At 35.2% G+C, this 18,393-nt stretch overlaps 1 protein-coding gene across 1 annotated transcript; it reads right to left on the reverse strand.

The window, feature by feature from the left end:
* Nucleotides 1-4,542: 4,542 nt before the first annotated feature.
* LOC148122937 (olfactory receptor 5AC1-like) lies at nucleotides 4,543-5,463 on the reverse strand. Its single transcript, XM_087897126.1, has one exon. It carries the CDS (start codon nucleotides 5,458-5,460, stop codon nucleotides 4,543-4,545), a length of 918 nt encoding a protein of 305 aa, XP_087753252.1. The 5' UTR covers nucleotides 5,461-5,463.
* Between the last annotated feature and the right edge of the window lie 12,930 nt (nucleotides 5,464-18,393).

Below are 18,393 nucleotides of genomic sequence, written 5' to 3' on the forward strand. Positions count from 1 at the left end.
CAAATGATTTTTCAGCATTTAATGAGATGATCTTATGCTTTTATTCAGTTTATCTGTATGATTAATTACATTGATAGATTTTCATATGTTGAAACATCCCTGAATCAGTGGGATGAGGTCGCCATGGTCATGATAGATGATTTTTTTTATCTGTTCTTGGATTTGTTTTGCCAGAATTTTATTGAGTATTTTTGCATCAATATTCATAAGTGAGATTGGTCTGTAATTCTCTTTCTTAATAATGTCCTTGTATGGTTTTATTGTCAGGGAAATTTTAGCCTTGTAAAAAAGTTAGGCAATGTTCCTTCTGTTTTTGTTGTGTGAAACAAATTGAGGAGTATTGATATTAGTTCTTCTTTGAAACTCTTGTAGATTCTGGACTGAAATTGCTGTGTCAGATCAAAAGGGCTTAAGAACCAAAAGGTGTAGTTATCCGAATATCTAACAAAATATACTTCAAAATAAAATCAATCAGAAGAGATTGAGATGGTTAGTTTATGCTCATAACAGAAGCAATCCATCAAGATGAAGTCTAAGCTGTGAATATCTATGCCCCAAATACATTTATGTATGTAAAAGAAATTGCTATATATTACATTTTTAAATGTGCTATATAAACACAATGCTCCAAACAAAATAGACTTCAAAATAAAATCAATCAAAGGAGATGGAGAGGGACTCTTCATCCTCATCACAAGAAAAATCCATCAAGGTGAAGATTCAATTCTGAACATCTATGCCCCAAATATAAGAGCATATACATATATATATATATATATATATATATATATACATATACATATATATATATATTTGTTAAAGCTTAAATCATACATCAAATCCCACAAACTATTAGTAGGAGACTTCAGTACCCCACTCTCACCAATGAACAGGTCTGCCAGAACTACCTGGTGAACCTCCACCACCTCCAGTTCTTTCCCAGAGTTACTATCTCCTTTCAGGAGTCTATAATGTCCTCTCCTGCCTAACTATTGACAACTCAGATCTCTATTAAATTAATCAGATGCTTCTTAGGTGAATGAGGAAGGACAAGACACATCTACACACAGTATACAAAAATATTATCCCGACATTTACACAACTGAACAGTTCTGTATGCTATAGCAAATTTAATACACTATGTATTTATATCAGTACATATATACATATAAATGTATACAATAACAATTTTGAAAAGGATCGTTAATTTGAAGAAAACTAGAAACAGGTATATGTGAGCATTTGGGAGGAAGAAAGGAGGGAGATAAGTATTACAATAAGTTATAGTCTCAGAAAAGTTCTATGATTATCTCTAATATTAAAATTCTAAAATTGAAAACATTTCAGTCAAATGTATTCTTATTGATAAGAATGTTTTCTTACAATTTTGTAGTGATTCTATGGCTATATGTTATCATTTATATTACAAATCATAAAACAACAAATGTCCTTACTCAATATTACCTTGAGATTTAATCAACTAACAGGATGGAATCTCTAGTGTTTACAAATACAATTCACAAGATTACATTTGAGCCATTCTTTTTCAAGAATCCATGAAAGTACCTAAGATACATTCCTGTTGTGTAACAGCATGCCCTAAACCATAAAATTCAGAGAGAAAGCATAGTTTTGGGTTCATACTTCCACAAAGAAACAGTCTTCATGGCAGGAATGTCAATGCAATAGTAATTTGAAGCAGCTGGCACATGGCTCCTAGATTAAAGAAACAGAGCAATAACGGAGTTTAGGGCCAGACTAGAAAACTTCTAAAGTCTATTGCCAGTGAATAGCTTTTCCCAGCAAAGTCTACACATCCTAAAACTTCCATGACTTTTCCAAATAACAACTGGACCAAACATTCAAACCGAGGACCCCAGGGTGAATATTTCCCATACAAATGAAAGAACTCCAACCATGCATGCATTTGCTAATGGTGCCCATTTTATGCATAGGAAATTCAGTATAACTTTTAAATCCTTGTTGTCTTAATCAGTCCCAGTACCAGCCAAAAGTCAAATGTTTAAAAGTAGATTCCCTAAATAATGAGACAAACCGCGTCCTTTAAATTATGATACTGCCCCAGTAAATAAAAATTTTTAAAGTTTTCTATTTCTATCATTCAGTGACACAGAGCAAACATTTCCATTCCAACAAGAAGAAAAGGAGCATAGAGACACACTGGACCAAAGTAAGAACATTATTCAGGAGGACTAACATCAAATGCTGAAGCTCCATGTCCAGCCCATGACATGACAAGGAATCATCTCAGAAACAAAGGGCTTGAAGGTTTCATCTCTGCAACTCCACTGCCCGTGTCACATAAACCAATATGATGTGCCAACTCGATTCCGTGTGTGCAGTTGCTTTCAGCTGATATCCCATGGTTCTGACACCTCCTACTCACCAGTGTCTCCACTGATTTGCCTTCATAACTTCCCACAAAATGCTCTCAGAACCCCCTTGCACGGATGCTGACCCTGACACATATTGTATGGACAGTGATGCTTGCTATAAACTCCCTCAATCTTGAAACTTTCATTCCATCAAAGATAGTACCACAAGGATGATGTTGGCAAGTCCAGTAGCCAACATTAGATGCATTCTGTACCCTTGCACCACAATTATACCAGCTTCTTAGATTCTGAGGAAGCATTCTGCTAGGCAGGTGCTTACCAGAATCAAGAAACTATTTCTTCATTGAGATTAGGCTCTCTGGATTCATACATATTTGAACGTTCACTCATTGGATTTGTTGGCAGGTGGGCTTTTTCTCCCCTCAAGACACCTTTCTTAGTGTCCCAGTGCAGAAGATCAGGTTTCACTTCAATGGAACTAATTAGTGTGCCAGATACAGATGCTACATACATTCCCCTTCTTGGAAAGGTCAATCTTATGGCCTAACCATAGTCACATGTTTATATCTCCTTCTACTGACTATTACTCTCTTTTCCTCTGCCCTCTGTAGATCTGAATGAGAACAGTGGAAAACAATGATAACACAACATGAACACTGTTCTCACTTAAAATTTCTCCTATGGAATATATTATGCAGTATCTTTTCTTTCAGTCTCAGTCCAGCCACATAATACCCGTAGGTCATTCTTACTCTCAACACCTCTGTAACAGCAGGAGACAGGCTTCAAATCCATATTTTTCTTTTCTCTTGATAATCCAAACTCCCATATTAAACTCTGCTTGTAGCAGGAAAGGGCTTCTCTTGTCCAATATTTCAAACTACTTCATGTTCTTGCTATTGAGGAATTCCAAAGGCTTCAGAATCACAGATTAAAAACAATCACACTAACAACACTGCTTTGTGGCAACCTACTGTCTGAACTGCTTTATGTAAAAGGTAAAGCATGGATTAAGATTTGCAGTTCCTGGAGAAAACAGTCGCTGTGGCCAAGACTAAAGCAATGGCCACATTGTATGCACACTCGGAAAGCAGAGCAAAAATGAGAAGTGGGGTGGAGCTATAAAAACTCTAGGCCTGTTTGTGCCAACCCACCTCATCCAGCAGAACTGTATTTCCTAAAAATTCCATAGCCTTCCCAAACAGTGACATCAGAACTCAGAGTAAAATGTGAAAGCCTCTAGGCCTTTTCACATTCACTATATAACAGTATTTCTCTTTTTCCCTTCAAAGTCTGTGTAAATGCTATAGTCATGTTTTCAAATATTCTGTATTGTGGTGTTTAAAACTGTTCAACTTTTTTTCCTCTTTCTTATATTATATCGACATCCAGAGGAATTATAAAAAGTCCTGGCAAGAATTGCTTCTAATGACATTCATTTGGAGTTGGTGTTCAGTTGATGCAAACAGATATCTGATGCAGAGCCAAAGAAACACGTGAAATCAAAAGATAAACAAAGCAATCAAAAAGACAGACAAATTGTAAAAATTTAAAATTATCTTATGTGCTCCATAAAAAATGTTCATTTTCATTTTTAATACTTTGAGAACTTTAAGTGAACGTAACATGATTATTTATCTCTTTTAGATTATTCTTAAACCTCAAGATATACCCAAGTTAAGTGTTTGGGTATTATTCCTTGTCACATGTTGGATAAATATAATTTACTTATGGATTGGTAATATATAATAACAGATAGCTAAATGATTTGAATGTACCTTTCTCAAGAATCATTTAAAAGTGGAAAGTATATTTTAAACAAATCATTTGCAAAGCCTATGTGTCCTATAAGTTTAAAAAATAACTTTAAAATATTTAATATAAAATTTACCAATTTTTATTGACAACTTTTATTGACAAGGTTTGTCAATCTAAAGAAGAAATAAATGTAATAGCTTTTACAGTGAGTATGACTTTCAAAATCACAAATAATGGGAATTAATTTTTAAAGTCCTTCTTACTTATTTTACAACCCTATTACTAAGACAGCCTTTAACAGTTTATATTTTATATTTTATGACATAATGTGTAATATTTTAATTATATGTAAAACAAAGATCAAATATTATGGTACATTGCAAAAGAGAGGAGTAAGTAGTACAGACAACTTTTAAATTTTTGATTATCATTTTACAACTTTTTTCAGAGCACCTAAAACTTCCTTGTTTCTTAAGCTATAAATAAAGGGGTTTAGCAGAGGAATCACAACTGTGTAGAACAGTGAATACAATTTATCCTGGGTTTTACTTGGTCCAGACCCATGGCTCACAAACATGAAGAGGAGAGTGCCATAGAACAAAGAGACAGAGAGCAGGTGCGCACTGCAGGTGAAGAAGGCTTTCTTTCTGCCCTTCTTAGACTTCATGTTCAGGACAGCAAATAGGACACGGGCATAAGAGACTAAAATGGTCACAGAGGTGCTAATTAGTATCGAAGAAGAACAAATAAAAATGATCAATGTATTAAGTGATGGATCAGTGCAAGAGAGTGTATAGAGTGGCAAGATTTCACAGTAGAAATGGTCAATTATGTTGGACTTACAGAAAGACAATCTAAATAATAACCCTACATTAAGGCCACAGTTTACAAAACCAATTATGTATGACATATTTACTAAGACACTGCAGAGTCTTTTGGACATTACAATTGCATAGTGCAGAGGGTTACATATGGCTACATAACGATCATAGGCCATCGCTACCAGGAGAAAAATTTCGGTAGTTGCACTGGTACCAAAAAAGAAATACTGGGCAAAACACTCACCCATAGATATCTTGACATTTTTATACAAAAATGTCATAAGCATTTTTGGAGTCACTGTGGTTGAAATACAATCATCAGCAAAGGCTATATGTCCAAGAAAAATGTACATAAGAGTATGAAGATGGGGATCCTTCCAGATGAGAAAGATGAAGCCAAGATTGCCCACCATGGTGGTAACATAGATGAAGAAGAACACCAGGAACAGGGGGACTTGCAGCTCTGGACGATCTGTTAGTCCTCTGAGGACAAACTCGGTCAGCAGGGTCCTGTTTCCTTCCATCACACCCACTCAGGACTCTCATTGCAAGGAGATAACATAAAAAATGACCAAGATTTAATAAGAATAAGATGATAATATAGTCCACATTGTACATTGCAAAATCTCCTTAATAAACAAGAAAATAATGTACTGTTTCTGCTTTTGAAACCTTCCTAAAATCAGAACACTTTCTTGAAAGATACTGATGTATACATTGCATGCGTGAAATATCAGAAAAGCCATAGAAATTGATTTCCCTAATGTTATGCACAATGCCATAAATCATTATGAATTATGTATAATTTAATGTAAATCTAGATTATCTTTAATTTAACTTCATTTGTAATAAATAAATTTTATACAATAATTAGAATGATAAAAATTTAAAATATACTTTATGCTAAAATATTTTAAGGGCTAAAGCAACGGCTCACTCGTTAAAGGCTAAGTTCACCACCAAAATATAAAATACTTTAAAAACAAGATCAAATTGAAAGTCTTGCTATATGAAGTCTTGCCTTACACAATGACATTCTCATTGTTACAATGGATTTTGCACATGGTAACACTCTCCAGAACTCTTCTGATATGTCCCTTCACCTGCTCAAACTGTATCTCTATTCATATATATCATTTAAATATACTTATATAGGATAAAAATGAGCTGTGCTTTTTAGTAGTAGCAATATTTGTGTGGCTATTATTCTAAGACATAAGCAGGTCAAGTAAGAAATCAGTAATTCAAAATATTTTTGCTATTTTCATATATGCTATCTGGGTGTATATTTTTAAGAACAATCACAAATATTAAATAAAATTTTCATGGATTTTTTTTCTGGCAAAATACATGTAAAGAAGCTTTTATTCGTATCCTCATGGGATTAAAGACAGCAGAATTAAAATATTGTTATTTTTAGATTGCCACAAAAAACCTGTTACTCATATCTTAATCCACAATTTAAAATCACTTTCATTTTATATTAAACATACATACACCCAAGTTTAAATAACTTGTTTACATATTGATAATAGATCTCATAAATGAAATATAAACATGTCTGTGTTGAAATTTTTCCCATTAAGAATGTCTTTTAATATTTCAGTTCTCCATAATTTTATAGATTTAACAATGTTGCAATGTTTACAGACCCTGTGATTTCTTTGAGAGAAATTGTGAAACTAATATACTAAAATGCTGCTAAACATCACAGAACACATCACCATAGAATGGATGGCAAGTATCTCCAATATTTGCATTCAGCATAAGTGCTAAAAACTATGTTGTATATACAAAAGAATCAATTAGGTAAAAGATGAATCTCTCTGAGTTACAATGACGACAGAAATAACATGCAAGGCAGAAAAGTTCACCTAAATCTGAGGAAATATTACAGGATAAAGGGCAGATATTTTCTAAGAACAAGATCAGGAAGTTTGCTGTGAGATTATGCATCTTAGTAATATCAGATGCAATATCCATGTATTTTCACCAAAATTGTCAGTCAAATGTGTGCTGAGTAAGAAGGACACCAATTACCATGCCAAGCAAGACACAGAAAAACCTGAGACCACCGCCATATTTTTTAAAGTATAGGCAACTGAGGAGAGCTAAGAGCAGATGTGTTCGTCCCCATGGAAAGACAAAGCAATTGATTTCCTATTGCCAAATGGTCAGCCCTTAAAACATAAAGACAAGACAGGTACAACCCACAACAGTAGGAAGATCAGGTAAGTGACTGGCCTCCCAGCTGAATTGCCCCAACTTCCAGACCCTAAACCCCAAATACATCCTATGCCCTTTCTGTTGCCAGAGTTTTCCTGTCAAGAACTTCCTGTCCCAAAAAAAACATTCAGAAGCTTAACGTTAATTGCAAGTACATGGCTGAGAGCTCATGCTTGTTACTTACTAGTTCTTACAGCTCAAGCCATTTCTATTAATATATGTTATGCTCGTGGCTTTTACTTCTATCCCATTTTGCATGTCCAATTCATTCTGAATCTGGTTGGCCAGTTCTCTGATGCTGGCTTTCCCATTCCAGCATTTTTAATTTGGTTATCCTGCCTGGCTACCAGCCAATCTGTTTTTATTAAATTAAAAAACAAAGATTTTCCCACAGCATCTACCCCTTTTCTTCTAATTAAAAAGAAAGGTTTTAATTTTAACATAGTAAAATTATATTTCAAAAAAAACCAGTTATCAAGTAAGAATAACAGTCTCAATATCCAATCCATTTACTTGGCAAAATCAGAATAAATATTTGATAATCTATCCTATCTTTGTGAGTTCAAAGCTATATACCTAATTTGATTTCTTACATAACTAAGAAAAACTATAAGTTTAACAATTTACTCTATAACTGAATTAAAGACCTCAGAAAGATGAAATGTTACCTAATGAAAAGGAACATCAGAGTACCTAGATGGTCCCCCAAAGTTCCTGTGCAACGTTGAGACATTCAGCTCTGTCTTACAGGCCTGGCATATCTGACAGCCTTTTCTGTTTAGCAGAGAATTCTGAAGGATTGTCTTATTTTGGGAAAGTTCATCACTCACTTTTCTTGCATACTACTGATCCAGGATGGGCAATATATTGGCAGCAATTGAGGCAAGATCATATTTTTGTCCAAATGGATAGTTTTTGCTGTAAAGAAAGCAAACCCCATACACAGGTTCTTCAATGCTCATCATCTTGCTTTGAAGTAAATTGACGCGACACGATAAGATGTGTCTCCCTGTCATAAAAATTCTTAGGTTGTTAAGGATATTAAATGCCATATTCTGTAAGTATTTCAAGTGTTTTAAGACCAATTATCTATCTAAGTATATTGCATGGTTTTGAATATATACCTAAAATGACTATATGTTTGACTGCTATAGATGACTATTATTATTTATTTTAGATTATACCTTACATTATTTTATTTTATTTTTTTAAAGAAAACAAAAATCTTTTTTCATTTTACATAACAATCCCACTTGCTACTCCCACCCATCCACTCACCTTCCCCATCACTCCCCCCATCCCCTCCTCAGAGAGTGTAAAGTACATTGTTTGGGGGAAGGTCCAAGGTTCTTCCTACTATATTTAGGCTGAATAAGGTATCCATCCAAAGACAATGGGTTTCCAAAATATCCAGTAAAAGCAGTATGGAGAAATCCTGGTGCCACTGTCAGTGACCCTGCAGTCTTCCCTAGCCAAACAACGGTCACCTACATCTCAGGGGGTCTAGTTTGGTCCTATGCTGATTCCTTCCCTGTACAGCTGTACTTGATGAGATCCTATTAGCTCATATAAACTGATTCATTGGGTGTTCTCATTATGGTCTTAACCCGTTTGCTAATATTCTCACTCCTCTCACTCTTCATCTAAACTTTCGGAGCTCAGCCCAGTTCTCCAATGCAGATGTCTGCCTTTTTTCCCATCAGTTGTTGTGTGAAGGTTCTTAGGTGATGATTAAGATATTCATAAGTTTGACTATAGAGCAAGACCAGTTTGGGCACCCTCTCCTCTATTTCTTAGGGTATTAGCTGGAGTCATCCTTGTAAATTCTTGGGAATTTCTCTAGAGCCAGGTTTCTTGTTAACCCCGTAATGACCCACTCAATTAAGATTTATCTCTTTTCTTGCTGCTCTAATCTTTGTGGTTTTTCCATATCGACTATCCCATTCCCTCAACTTCTCTCCCTTCCCCTTCTACTCCGTTCTTCCCCTACAATCCTCCCTTTTGTCCCCATGCACGTATTCCCAATTTTGTCAAGTTATCTTGTCTATTTTGACCTTCCAGGTGGATCTATATATGTTTTTCTTGTGGTTCACCTTATTACTTAGCTTCTATAGGATCATGAACTATAGGTTCAATATCTTTTGTTTATAGCTAGTATCCACTTATGAGTGAGTATATACCATATTCATCTTTTGTGGTCTGGGTTACTTTACTCAGCATAGTCCTTTCTAGTTCCATCTATTTGCATACAGAAATCAAGAAGTCATTGATTTTTACCACTGAATAGTATGCTAATGTGTAAATGTACCACATTTTCTTTATCAATCCTTCGGTTGAGGGGCATCTAGGTTGTTTCCAGGTTCTGGCTGTTACTAATAATTCTGGTATGAACATAGTTGAATAAATGCCTTTGTAGTATGATTGACCACCTTTTGGGTATATGGCCAACTCTAGTATTGCTGATTTCTGAGATACGTCGATTCTGAATTTTATGAGAAACTGCAATACTAGTTGTACAAGATTATACAATAAAAGTGGTTGCATGAGTTTGCATTCCTACCAGCAATGGATGAGTGTTCCCTTTACTCTACATCCTCTCCAGCATAAGCTATCATTGATATTTTGATCTTAGCCATTCTTACAGGTATAAGATAGAATCTCACAAGTTTTTTTGATTTTCATTTCCCTGATATCTAAGGATATTTCCTTAAGTGCCCTTTGGCTTCTCAGTTTCAGGAGGTCCCATTTATTTATTATTGCTCTCAGTGTCTGTGAACTGGGGTTATATTTAGGAAGTGGTCTGTGCCCATGCATTAAAGGCTACTTCTTACTTTCTCTTTTATCAGGTTGAGTATGGTCAGATTTATATTGAGGTCTTTAGTCCATTTGGACTTGAGCTTTGTGCATTGGCATAGATATGGCACTATGTGCATTCTTCTATATCTTGACATCCATTTATGCCAGCATGATTTGTTGAAGATGCTTTCTTTGCTACCTTATATAACGTTAGCTTTTTTTGTCAAAAATCACATGTTCATAGGTGTATGGATTAATATTCAGGTCTTTTAATCAATTCCATTTGTCAACCTCTCTCTTTTTATGTCAATACCAAGCTGTTTTCATTACAGCTCTGTAATAGTGCTTGATGTCAGGGCCAGTGATGGCTCCAGAAGTTGCTTTATTGTACAAAAATGCTTTGGTTATTCTGTGTTTTTTGTTTTTCCATACGAGGTTGATTTTTGTTCTTTCAAGGTCTGTGAATAGTTGTGTTGGGTTATTAATAGATATTGTATTGAATCTATAGATTGCTTTTGGTAGAATTTTTATTTTTTTATGTTGATATTACCTATCTACGTGCATGGCATAGATATCTTTTCATTATCTGTTGGTTTCTTCAATTTCTTTCTTCTAAGACTTAAAGTTATTGTTAAATGGGTCTTTCACTACTTTCGTTAGTGTTACCACAAGATATTTTATGTTATTTAGACTATTGTAAAAGGTGATGTTGCTTTGATTTCTTTCTCAGCTTCTTTATTATTTGAATATAGGAGATCTCCTGATTTTTTTAGTTGATCTTGCATCCTGTCACATTACTGAAGGTATTTATCAGCTGTAGGAGTTCCCTGGTAGAGTACTGGGGACCATTTATGTATATTATCATATCATCTGCAAATAAGAAAAGTTTGGCTTTAGTCTCTCTGAGGAGAAGATGGGTATAGGGTAGGCAGGAGGTAGGTAAAGTAGGAGGAGAGGAGGGAGGGGGAACTGTGGTTGGTATATAAAACAAAAAAAAACATGAAATAAACCACACTGAACTTCATAGAAGACAAACTGGGGAGTACATTTAAATTGGTAATTGGTTCAGGAGACCACTTCCTAAATATAACCGCAATAGCACAGACACTGAGATCAACAATTAATAAATGGAACTCCTGAAGCTGAGAAGTTTCTGTAAAGCAAAGTATATGGTCAGTAAGATCAAAAACACTGACGATAGCTTATGGTGGAGAGGATGTGGGGTAAAGGGAAGACTCCTCCATTGCTGGTGGGAGTGTAAACTTATACAGCTGCTTTGGAAATCAGTATGGCTATTACTTAGAAAATTAGGAAGCAATCTACATCAAGTCCCAACAATACCACTTTTGTACATATACCCAAAGGATGCTCAATAACACCCCAAGGACATGTATGCAACTATGTTCATAGCAGCATTATTCATAATATCATAATAGCTAGAACTTGCTAATAACCTAGAATGGATATAGAAAATGTAGTGCATTTACACAACGGAGAACTGCTCCACGGTAAAAATAATAATAATAGTAATAATAATAATATTTTTAATAATGACATCTTAAAATTTTCAGGCAAGTGGATGGATCTAGAAAATACATATATTGGGTGAGGAAACCCAGAACCAGAAAGACAAATATTGCTGCAAGCCACAACATTATACAGTAATTATTCAACCATCTTTCATAAGCAACTTATGAGAACCAATGGATCTGGTAAAGACTAAACCAAAGGCAAGGTCTGTGTCCCTTCTTCACTCAGAGGAGACCTAGGCCCATAGATATTGCAGGATCTGGTTTATGTGCTATCCGATCAAGAGTCATCAGTTTCTCCCTGACTGTTTACATAAGTTGCTTGGTTACCTGATTCTATACTTGCTGGGAGAAAACACGCAGAGTACTGATTTAAACAATCCATACCCTATTCATAATTCTACTGAAAATAAAGCCTTTTCCCTTTTATCTACCACTTAAAATGCAGCATATCACACTAACTTCCCCCTCTAGAATTTTCTGATGATTTGATTCTTTTCTTAACTTTTTTTTTTCCAATAAGGAGTATACCACACCTGTAGTAGCCACTCCCATGGATCTGTGTGTGTGAAAACTCTTATCTGAATTTTTATGAGGCAAAAGAATTCTGGACCAGAAACCTGCTGCACACCTGTAGTAGCCACTCCCATGGATCTATGTGTGTGTGAAAACCCTTATCTGAATTTTTATGGGGCAAAAGAATTCTGGACCAGAGACCTGCTAAGGCTGGAAAAATGTTGATTTTAAGGGTATATATTACTAGAAATATTTATAACAAGGAAGACAAAAAAGAACCCTGTAGAACTAAGAACAGTCTAGAACAGGGGAGAACAAGAAGGGACAATGAGAAGTGATGGATTAAAGAGAGAACAAAAGATTTATGGATAGATGGAACCTGTTGTGAGTAGACTTTTTACCCTCAGATCTTTTGCCCCCCTTTAGTCATTCGTGGATCCCTAATTGAACCATATAAAGGAGTCTTAAAGAGGAAACCCTCTAAGGCTCCCATTAACATGTAATATGTATGCATTTCTACGTAGCTTTATTCATAAAACAGTGAAAAACCGTATAGTTCACAACCCCAGAGAACCTAGACAACAAAGAGTACCTTAAGAGAGACATACTGGAACTACATAGGAAGCCAAAAAAGATGATATCTCTTGAGTAAATTGAGATTGTGAGGGTCATTGGAAAGAGTAGAAGGGGTGAGGAAATGAAGGGAGGGGAGCAGACAAAATTTATAACTTAATAAAACAAGAAAAAAGTTGAAATATAGTAAAAAATAAAAATAAAAAAATTAAAAATTAGGTACAGATATAAACAGAGAATTCTAAACAGAAGAACCTCAGAAGGCCTAGAAACACTTAAAGAATTGCTCACCATCCTTAGATATAAACATGCAAATATAAATGAATCTGAGATACCATCTTATACATATCAGAATGTCTAAGATAAAAAACCCTAATGACAGCCTACATTGGAACAGATATGGAGTATGAAGAACACTCCTCAACTGTTGGCATAAATTTAAACTTCTACAACCACTTTGGAAATCAGTATGGTGGTATCTCAGAAAAGTGGGACTCAATCTACCTCAATACCCAACTATACCAGTCTTGGGCATATACCCAAAGAATGCTTAATCATACCTCAAGGACACTTGTTCAGTTCTGTTCATAGCAGCATTATTCACAGTATCCAGAAACTATAAACAACCAATATGCCCCTCAACTGTGGAATAAATAAACAAAATATGGTATGTTGATTGAGTTTTCTGTCCTGCCTGGTCCCACAGCCATTCAGTTCCAAAGAAACACACAGAGGTCTACATTAATTATAAACTGTTTGACCTAGCTCAGGTTTCTCATTAACTAACTCTTACATCCTATATTAATCCATAATTTTTGTCAGTGGCTTGGTACCTTTTATCAGTGAATCATCCTCATCTTGCTTCCTCTGTGTCTGAATGACAACTGCAGACTGAGCCATTCATTTTATTTCTATTTTTTTTAAGAGAGGGTTTCTCTGTATATCTTTGTCTGTCCCAGAATTCTCTTTCAGACCCGGTTCCGGAATTCACAGAAAACTGCCTGCCTCTGCCTCTCAAGTGCTGGGATTTAAAGTGGTTCTGTCATAGTGTTACATTTACACAATGGAGTATTACTCGCAATAAAAGAACAATGGCTTCATGTAATAAGCAGGAAAATCGATGGAACTAGAAAAAAGTCATCTTGTGTGAGGTAACCCAGACCCAAAAAGACAAATATAGTATTACTCACTTATAAGTGAATATAGATGTAATGCAAAGAATGACCAGGCTACAATCCACATCCACAGAGAAGTTGGGTAACAAGAAGGACCCTAAGAAATTAACATGTATTCTTGAGAAGGAGAAATAGAAGAGAGTTCCTGGGTAGCAAGAAGGACTCTAAGAGATTCACATGTATCCTTTAAAAAAAAAATAAAAGAGATTTCCTGGGTAAACCAGGAGTGAGAGGATGGTTGTGGAGAGGAAGGGATGAGGGATGGAAAAGAGATATTCATTGGTCATGTTTTGGGCAAGACAAAGGGGAGAGGACTGAAAGAAGTATGCTCAAAGAAGGAGGCATTTAGAGATAAGTTAACCCAGTGCCAGGGAATCACTCAAAAATCCACAGTGATGACCCCAACTAAAATTCCTAGCATTAATGGATAGGGATCTTGAACTGGACTTCTCTTGTAATCAGATTGGTGTCTACCTACCATAATTGTATTCAGAGGCCCTTCATGCTGTAATTGATGGAAGCAAATGCAGAAATCCAGTTAAGCACTGGACTAATCTTCAGGATTCAAGTTGCAAGGAGGAACAAGAGATTTACGACAAAGGGGTTCAAGAACAGAATGGGGAAATGCACAAAGACAACTGCACTAAGGTAAAAGAAGTTCATGAGTCTGGATCGACAACTAGGGTCAATTCATGGGATCACCCTAGGCCCTCGGCATATGGATGACAGTTGTGTAGCTTGGTATTTTGTGGGGAACCCTAGCAGTGGGATTAGGACCTGTCACTGGCATATGAGCTGACTTTTAGAAATCTATTCTTCGTATTGAAATGTATTGACCAGTCTGTGCAGGGTGCAGAACTGATACTAACTCAACTTCATACGTCATGCTTTGTTGATTCCTATGTGAGACCTTCCATTTCTGAACAAAGGAGGAGTGGGTAAGGAGGTGAGGGTAGGAAGAGGAAGAGAGTAGGGAGGGTAAACTGTGGTTGGTATGTAAAATAAAAGGAAAAATATTTAAAATAAATATTTTTGAATGCAGCATCATTTTAGCTTAAAAGTAAACTTAGATTGCTATTATATTATTTAGAAAATATGAATGAGCCAAACTTATCATTTAACTTATAAGTAATTAACCTATATCTTTAGTTTTTGAAAGAAATAGAGCATATGTAAGGATATCTAAAATAATGCTACTAGTTTTGATCTGTTAATTAGTGAACAATGCCCAGAAGATCACATATATCCTACAGGGAGTTTTAGCCAGCATTTAGGGAATTTCAGTGTTCATCTCAAAAACAGGATTGAAGGTAGAAAGAAATAAATATGATTCCTTCACAACTCTGTTTTTTAAGGAAAATTGATGCAGAAAGAGAATTCTGGATACCCTTCTTCCCCACTTAAATTATTCTACATGAGGATTTCTTTCTTACATCCATGGGTGAGAGATAATTTTTTATTTTCAATTTTAAGAAGTTAAATGAGGTCTATAACAAATATGAAGACTTTCCCAGTATATTTAACAATATATATGGAAATATCATTTAAGGGTATTTATTTAATAAATAGAACACAAAGCAGTTCGGACTGAAAGAGCTAAATCCCTATAGACTCACAGGTACTTGTTTGTGGACCAAAGATTTGATCGCCATTGTGAGGTTTTGCGAAATCCATGTAGGTAAACTTTATACTATGCTTCTTATTCATAACACTAAGAAGTTTAGCTTCATAAACTACTGTGGGGTATTGCACCATAGACACCTAGTATGCTATGTTGAGACCATAAACCAAACTTCATAAACTTTTAAATGAATTACAATAAGTCAAAGATGGAGTTGAGAGTCATATGTTATGAAAATTAGTGTTCTGTTTCCTTAATTAAGATAGCCAGAAAGTGATGGCACTTGCCTTTAATCCCAGCACTTGTGAGACAAATACAGGTGGACCTCTCAGAGCTTGAGGCCAGGCTGGCTGTGGAGTGAAGACACAAGACAGAATACAAAGCTAGATAGAAACTCTGTCATAAAAAAAGAAAAAGAAAATGTAAAAAAAAAACCAAACCTGTCAAAATTTCAGTTAACTTTATAATGAATTTTGTTTAAAAAATATCCTAGAAATTATGTTAAATCACTTAGAGGATTGTAACATCTAGGCAGTGTCTGCCTGCTTCCTCACCTGGTTCTTGGCTCACATAGCACTCCTGGAAGCAGGAAGAAAGAAGATTCCACCACATTGCAACATTAGTTACATTACTTATAGCAGATAACAATTATAATCTTACAATTTTGTGAGATCAGATATTTTAACTTATTTCAAACATACCAGCTTCCATTAATGTCTTTACGACCTTATAAACTACAAGCAGAATTTCTTTTATCTATTCCCAGTAAGAATGGACAAGATAGCACTTCACAGAATACTATCTTCTATTTAAGTGAAACAAAGTCCCTAGATATCTTTCTATGTAATAATCAAGTTCCTCATATTTTTAATTTTTTAAAGTTATTCATAGTCACCATGATTTTTATTTAACTCTATATTCCAACATTTTTCCATTTTCTTTTGGTTTCTAGTGATGATTCCTGGGAAAAATTACTTTCAGGAGACCACCCATATGAGCTTGGGATCTATAGTTAAATCCATAATGAAATGGTAAGGTAAAAACTTTAAAAATATGTACTGGAACACAACTATTTGTCTGATCTTTTAGCAACCCATGACTGTCTATTGTTTAGGGATCCATGCCCGCTGTTGACATTTGACCTGTTCCTATTTTAGTTGACCAATGCAGTGTTGTATATGCACAAATACATTATGTGCAGAAATGCCATGTGATGGTGGTGTCTTAATTTCCCTTCTCCTTGGCTTATACTGTATCAGTCTTCACCCCATGGCTCAATGCACTCAAAAAATTCATTTTGACTATAGGTTTTTTTTTCTTTGTCTGTTCTGCATATAGTCACTATTTATTAATCAATTTGTTTCTGAAATTTGTCATATGATTTCCTTTTTTTATTTTTTTCTTGACTACACTGTAACAAACGTTGAAGGTGGACACCCTATCTCCCAAGAGCAAATATCAGAGGTTTAGGTATTCACAGTGATCATCTGTGCAGGGTCACATATTGCACTGCCTGTGAACATCTTCCTGCAGTAGTCTGACCATGGGCTCTCCATACTGTGTGCAGCACGGCCCACATACTTAGAGACTTTTCTAGTCTCTGTATTCAAATGTATGGTGAGAAGCAACTTATGGAAGGAAGAATACTCTACTTAAAAATAACTTTAATTTACTGCTTTGTGCCTTTGAGTGCTTTGCCCTCTGGGTATCTGTGAACCCCATGATGTGCCTCTTGAACTCAAATGCCTGAGGAGAATGTCAGATCCTCTCGATCCAGACTTACATGTGGGTGTGAGTTACTATGATGCTGCTGGGAACTGAGCCAGGATCCTTTGGAATAGTGGCTAGTGCTCAAAAGCACTAAGCCAATTCTCCAGCCCCTCTATTTCTTTCTATCTCACTACATTTCTTTCAGAACTTAAATTGTATACAGTTGTTGAAAAACTTAGCCTTTCTTTTCACTGTTGTTTCATTTGTAATGTTATATAATCTGCCTTCACTTTCAAAATCTCACACATGAAATTGAAAGAAACGCAGTGTTTTTTACCATAATTTTGATGCAAGGAAATAAAAAGGTCTACTAGAAAGCTATGACGGTATGAGGGGCAGAAAAACCAGAAATAAGATTTCAAATTACTATGTTATTACTTGACTTTTAGTATGTAAATATAAAAGGATTACGCACATAAGTAATACCAAACACATGTTTACATACCTTTACCGTAGAATATTTTAAAGATGAATGTGTATATATAAAACGAAAGTAGAAAGGATATCATCACGAAGAAGAAAGATTAGGAAAGGGAGAAAATGTGAGATGTTCTTACTTGTATTCTCAAAACACATAATACAAAATAATGAAAATGACATTAATATAAACTAAAATGTTGTATAATAATGATTTATTAATAAGAAAATATAGTATTTTGTACGAAACTGTAAAAGACTTTTTAAATTGAGCTAGTGTCTCTTTAAGACATGTTATTATAAGCCTTAAACAATGGCATGTGCCTTTAATCCCAACACTCTGGAGACAGAGGCAAGTAGACCTGAGTTTGAGTCTAGCCTAGCCTGCATATTAGCACCAGGACAGCCTGGGCTACATAGATAACCCCTTTCTCAAAAAACAAATCAAACAAACAATCACATATGACATTTTAGTATAGAAAGGATTATATATTTTTCATTCTAATGTCTCTATACCACCTCTATCTCACACACACACACACAAAGTCACACACTTTACAACTGATTAAGATATGCATGAGAAGGTAAATTATTGTGCATGGGCTCATTATTTATCTTTCTGATAAGTAGATCTGAAAGTTTGTACATTAAAATTTTTCAGAAAATACTTTGTTTCTGGCATGATTAAAAAGCAGAATCAAGACACATTCCTATCCACTGACTGTATGCCTGAAGCCCACAAAAGTTGTCTCAATATGATCCTATTCTACTGGGTCTTACTTACATTGAAAAAACTCTCCTCTCTCATTGCAGTGAGCAGTCTGAGCGGGTGTG

The sequence above is a fragment of the Myodes glareolus genome, chromosome 2 (genome assembly GCF_982192425.1).
Source record: "Myodes glareolus chromosome 2, mMyoGla1.1, whole genome shotgun sequence".
NCBI classification, from domain to species: domain Eukaryota; kingdom Metazoa; phylum Chordata; class Mammalia; order Rodentia; family Cricetidae; genus Myodes; species Myodes glareolus.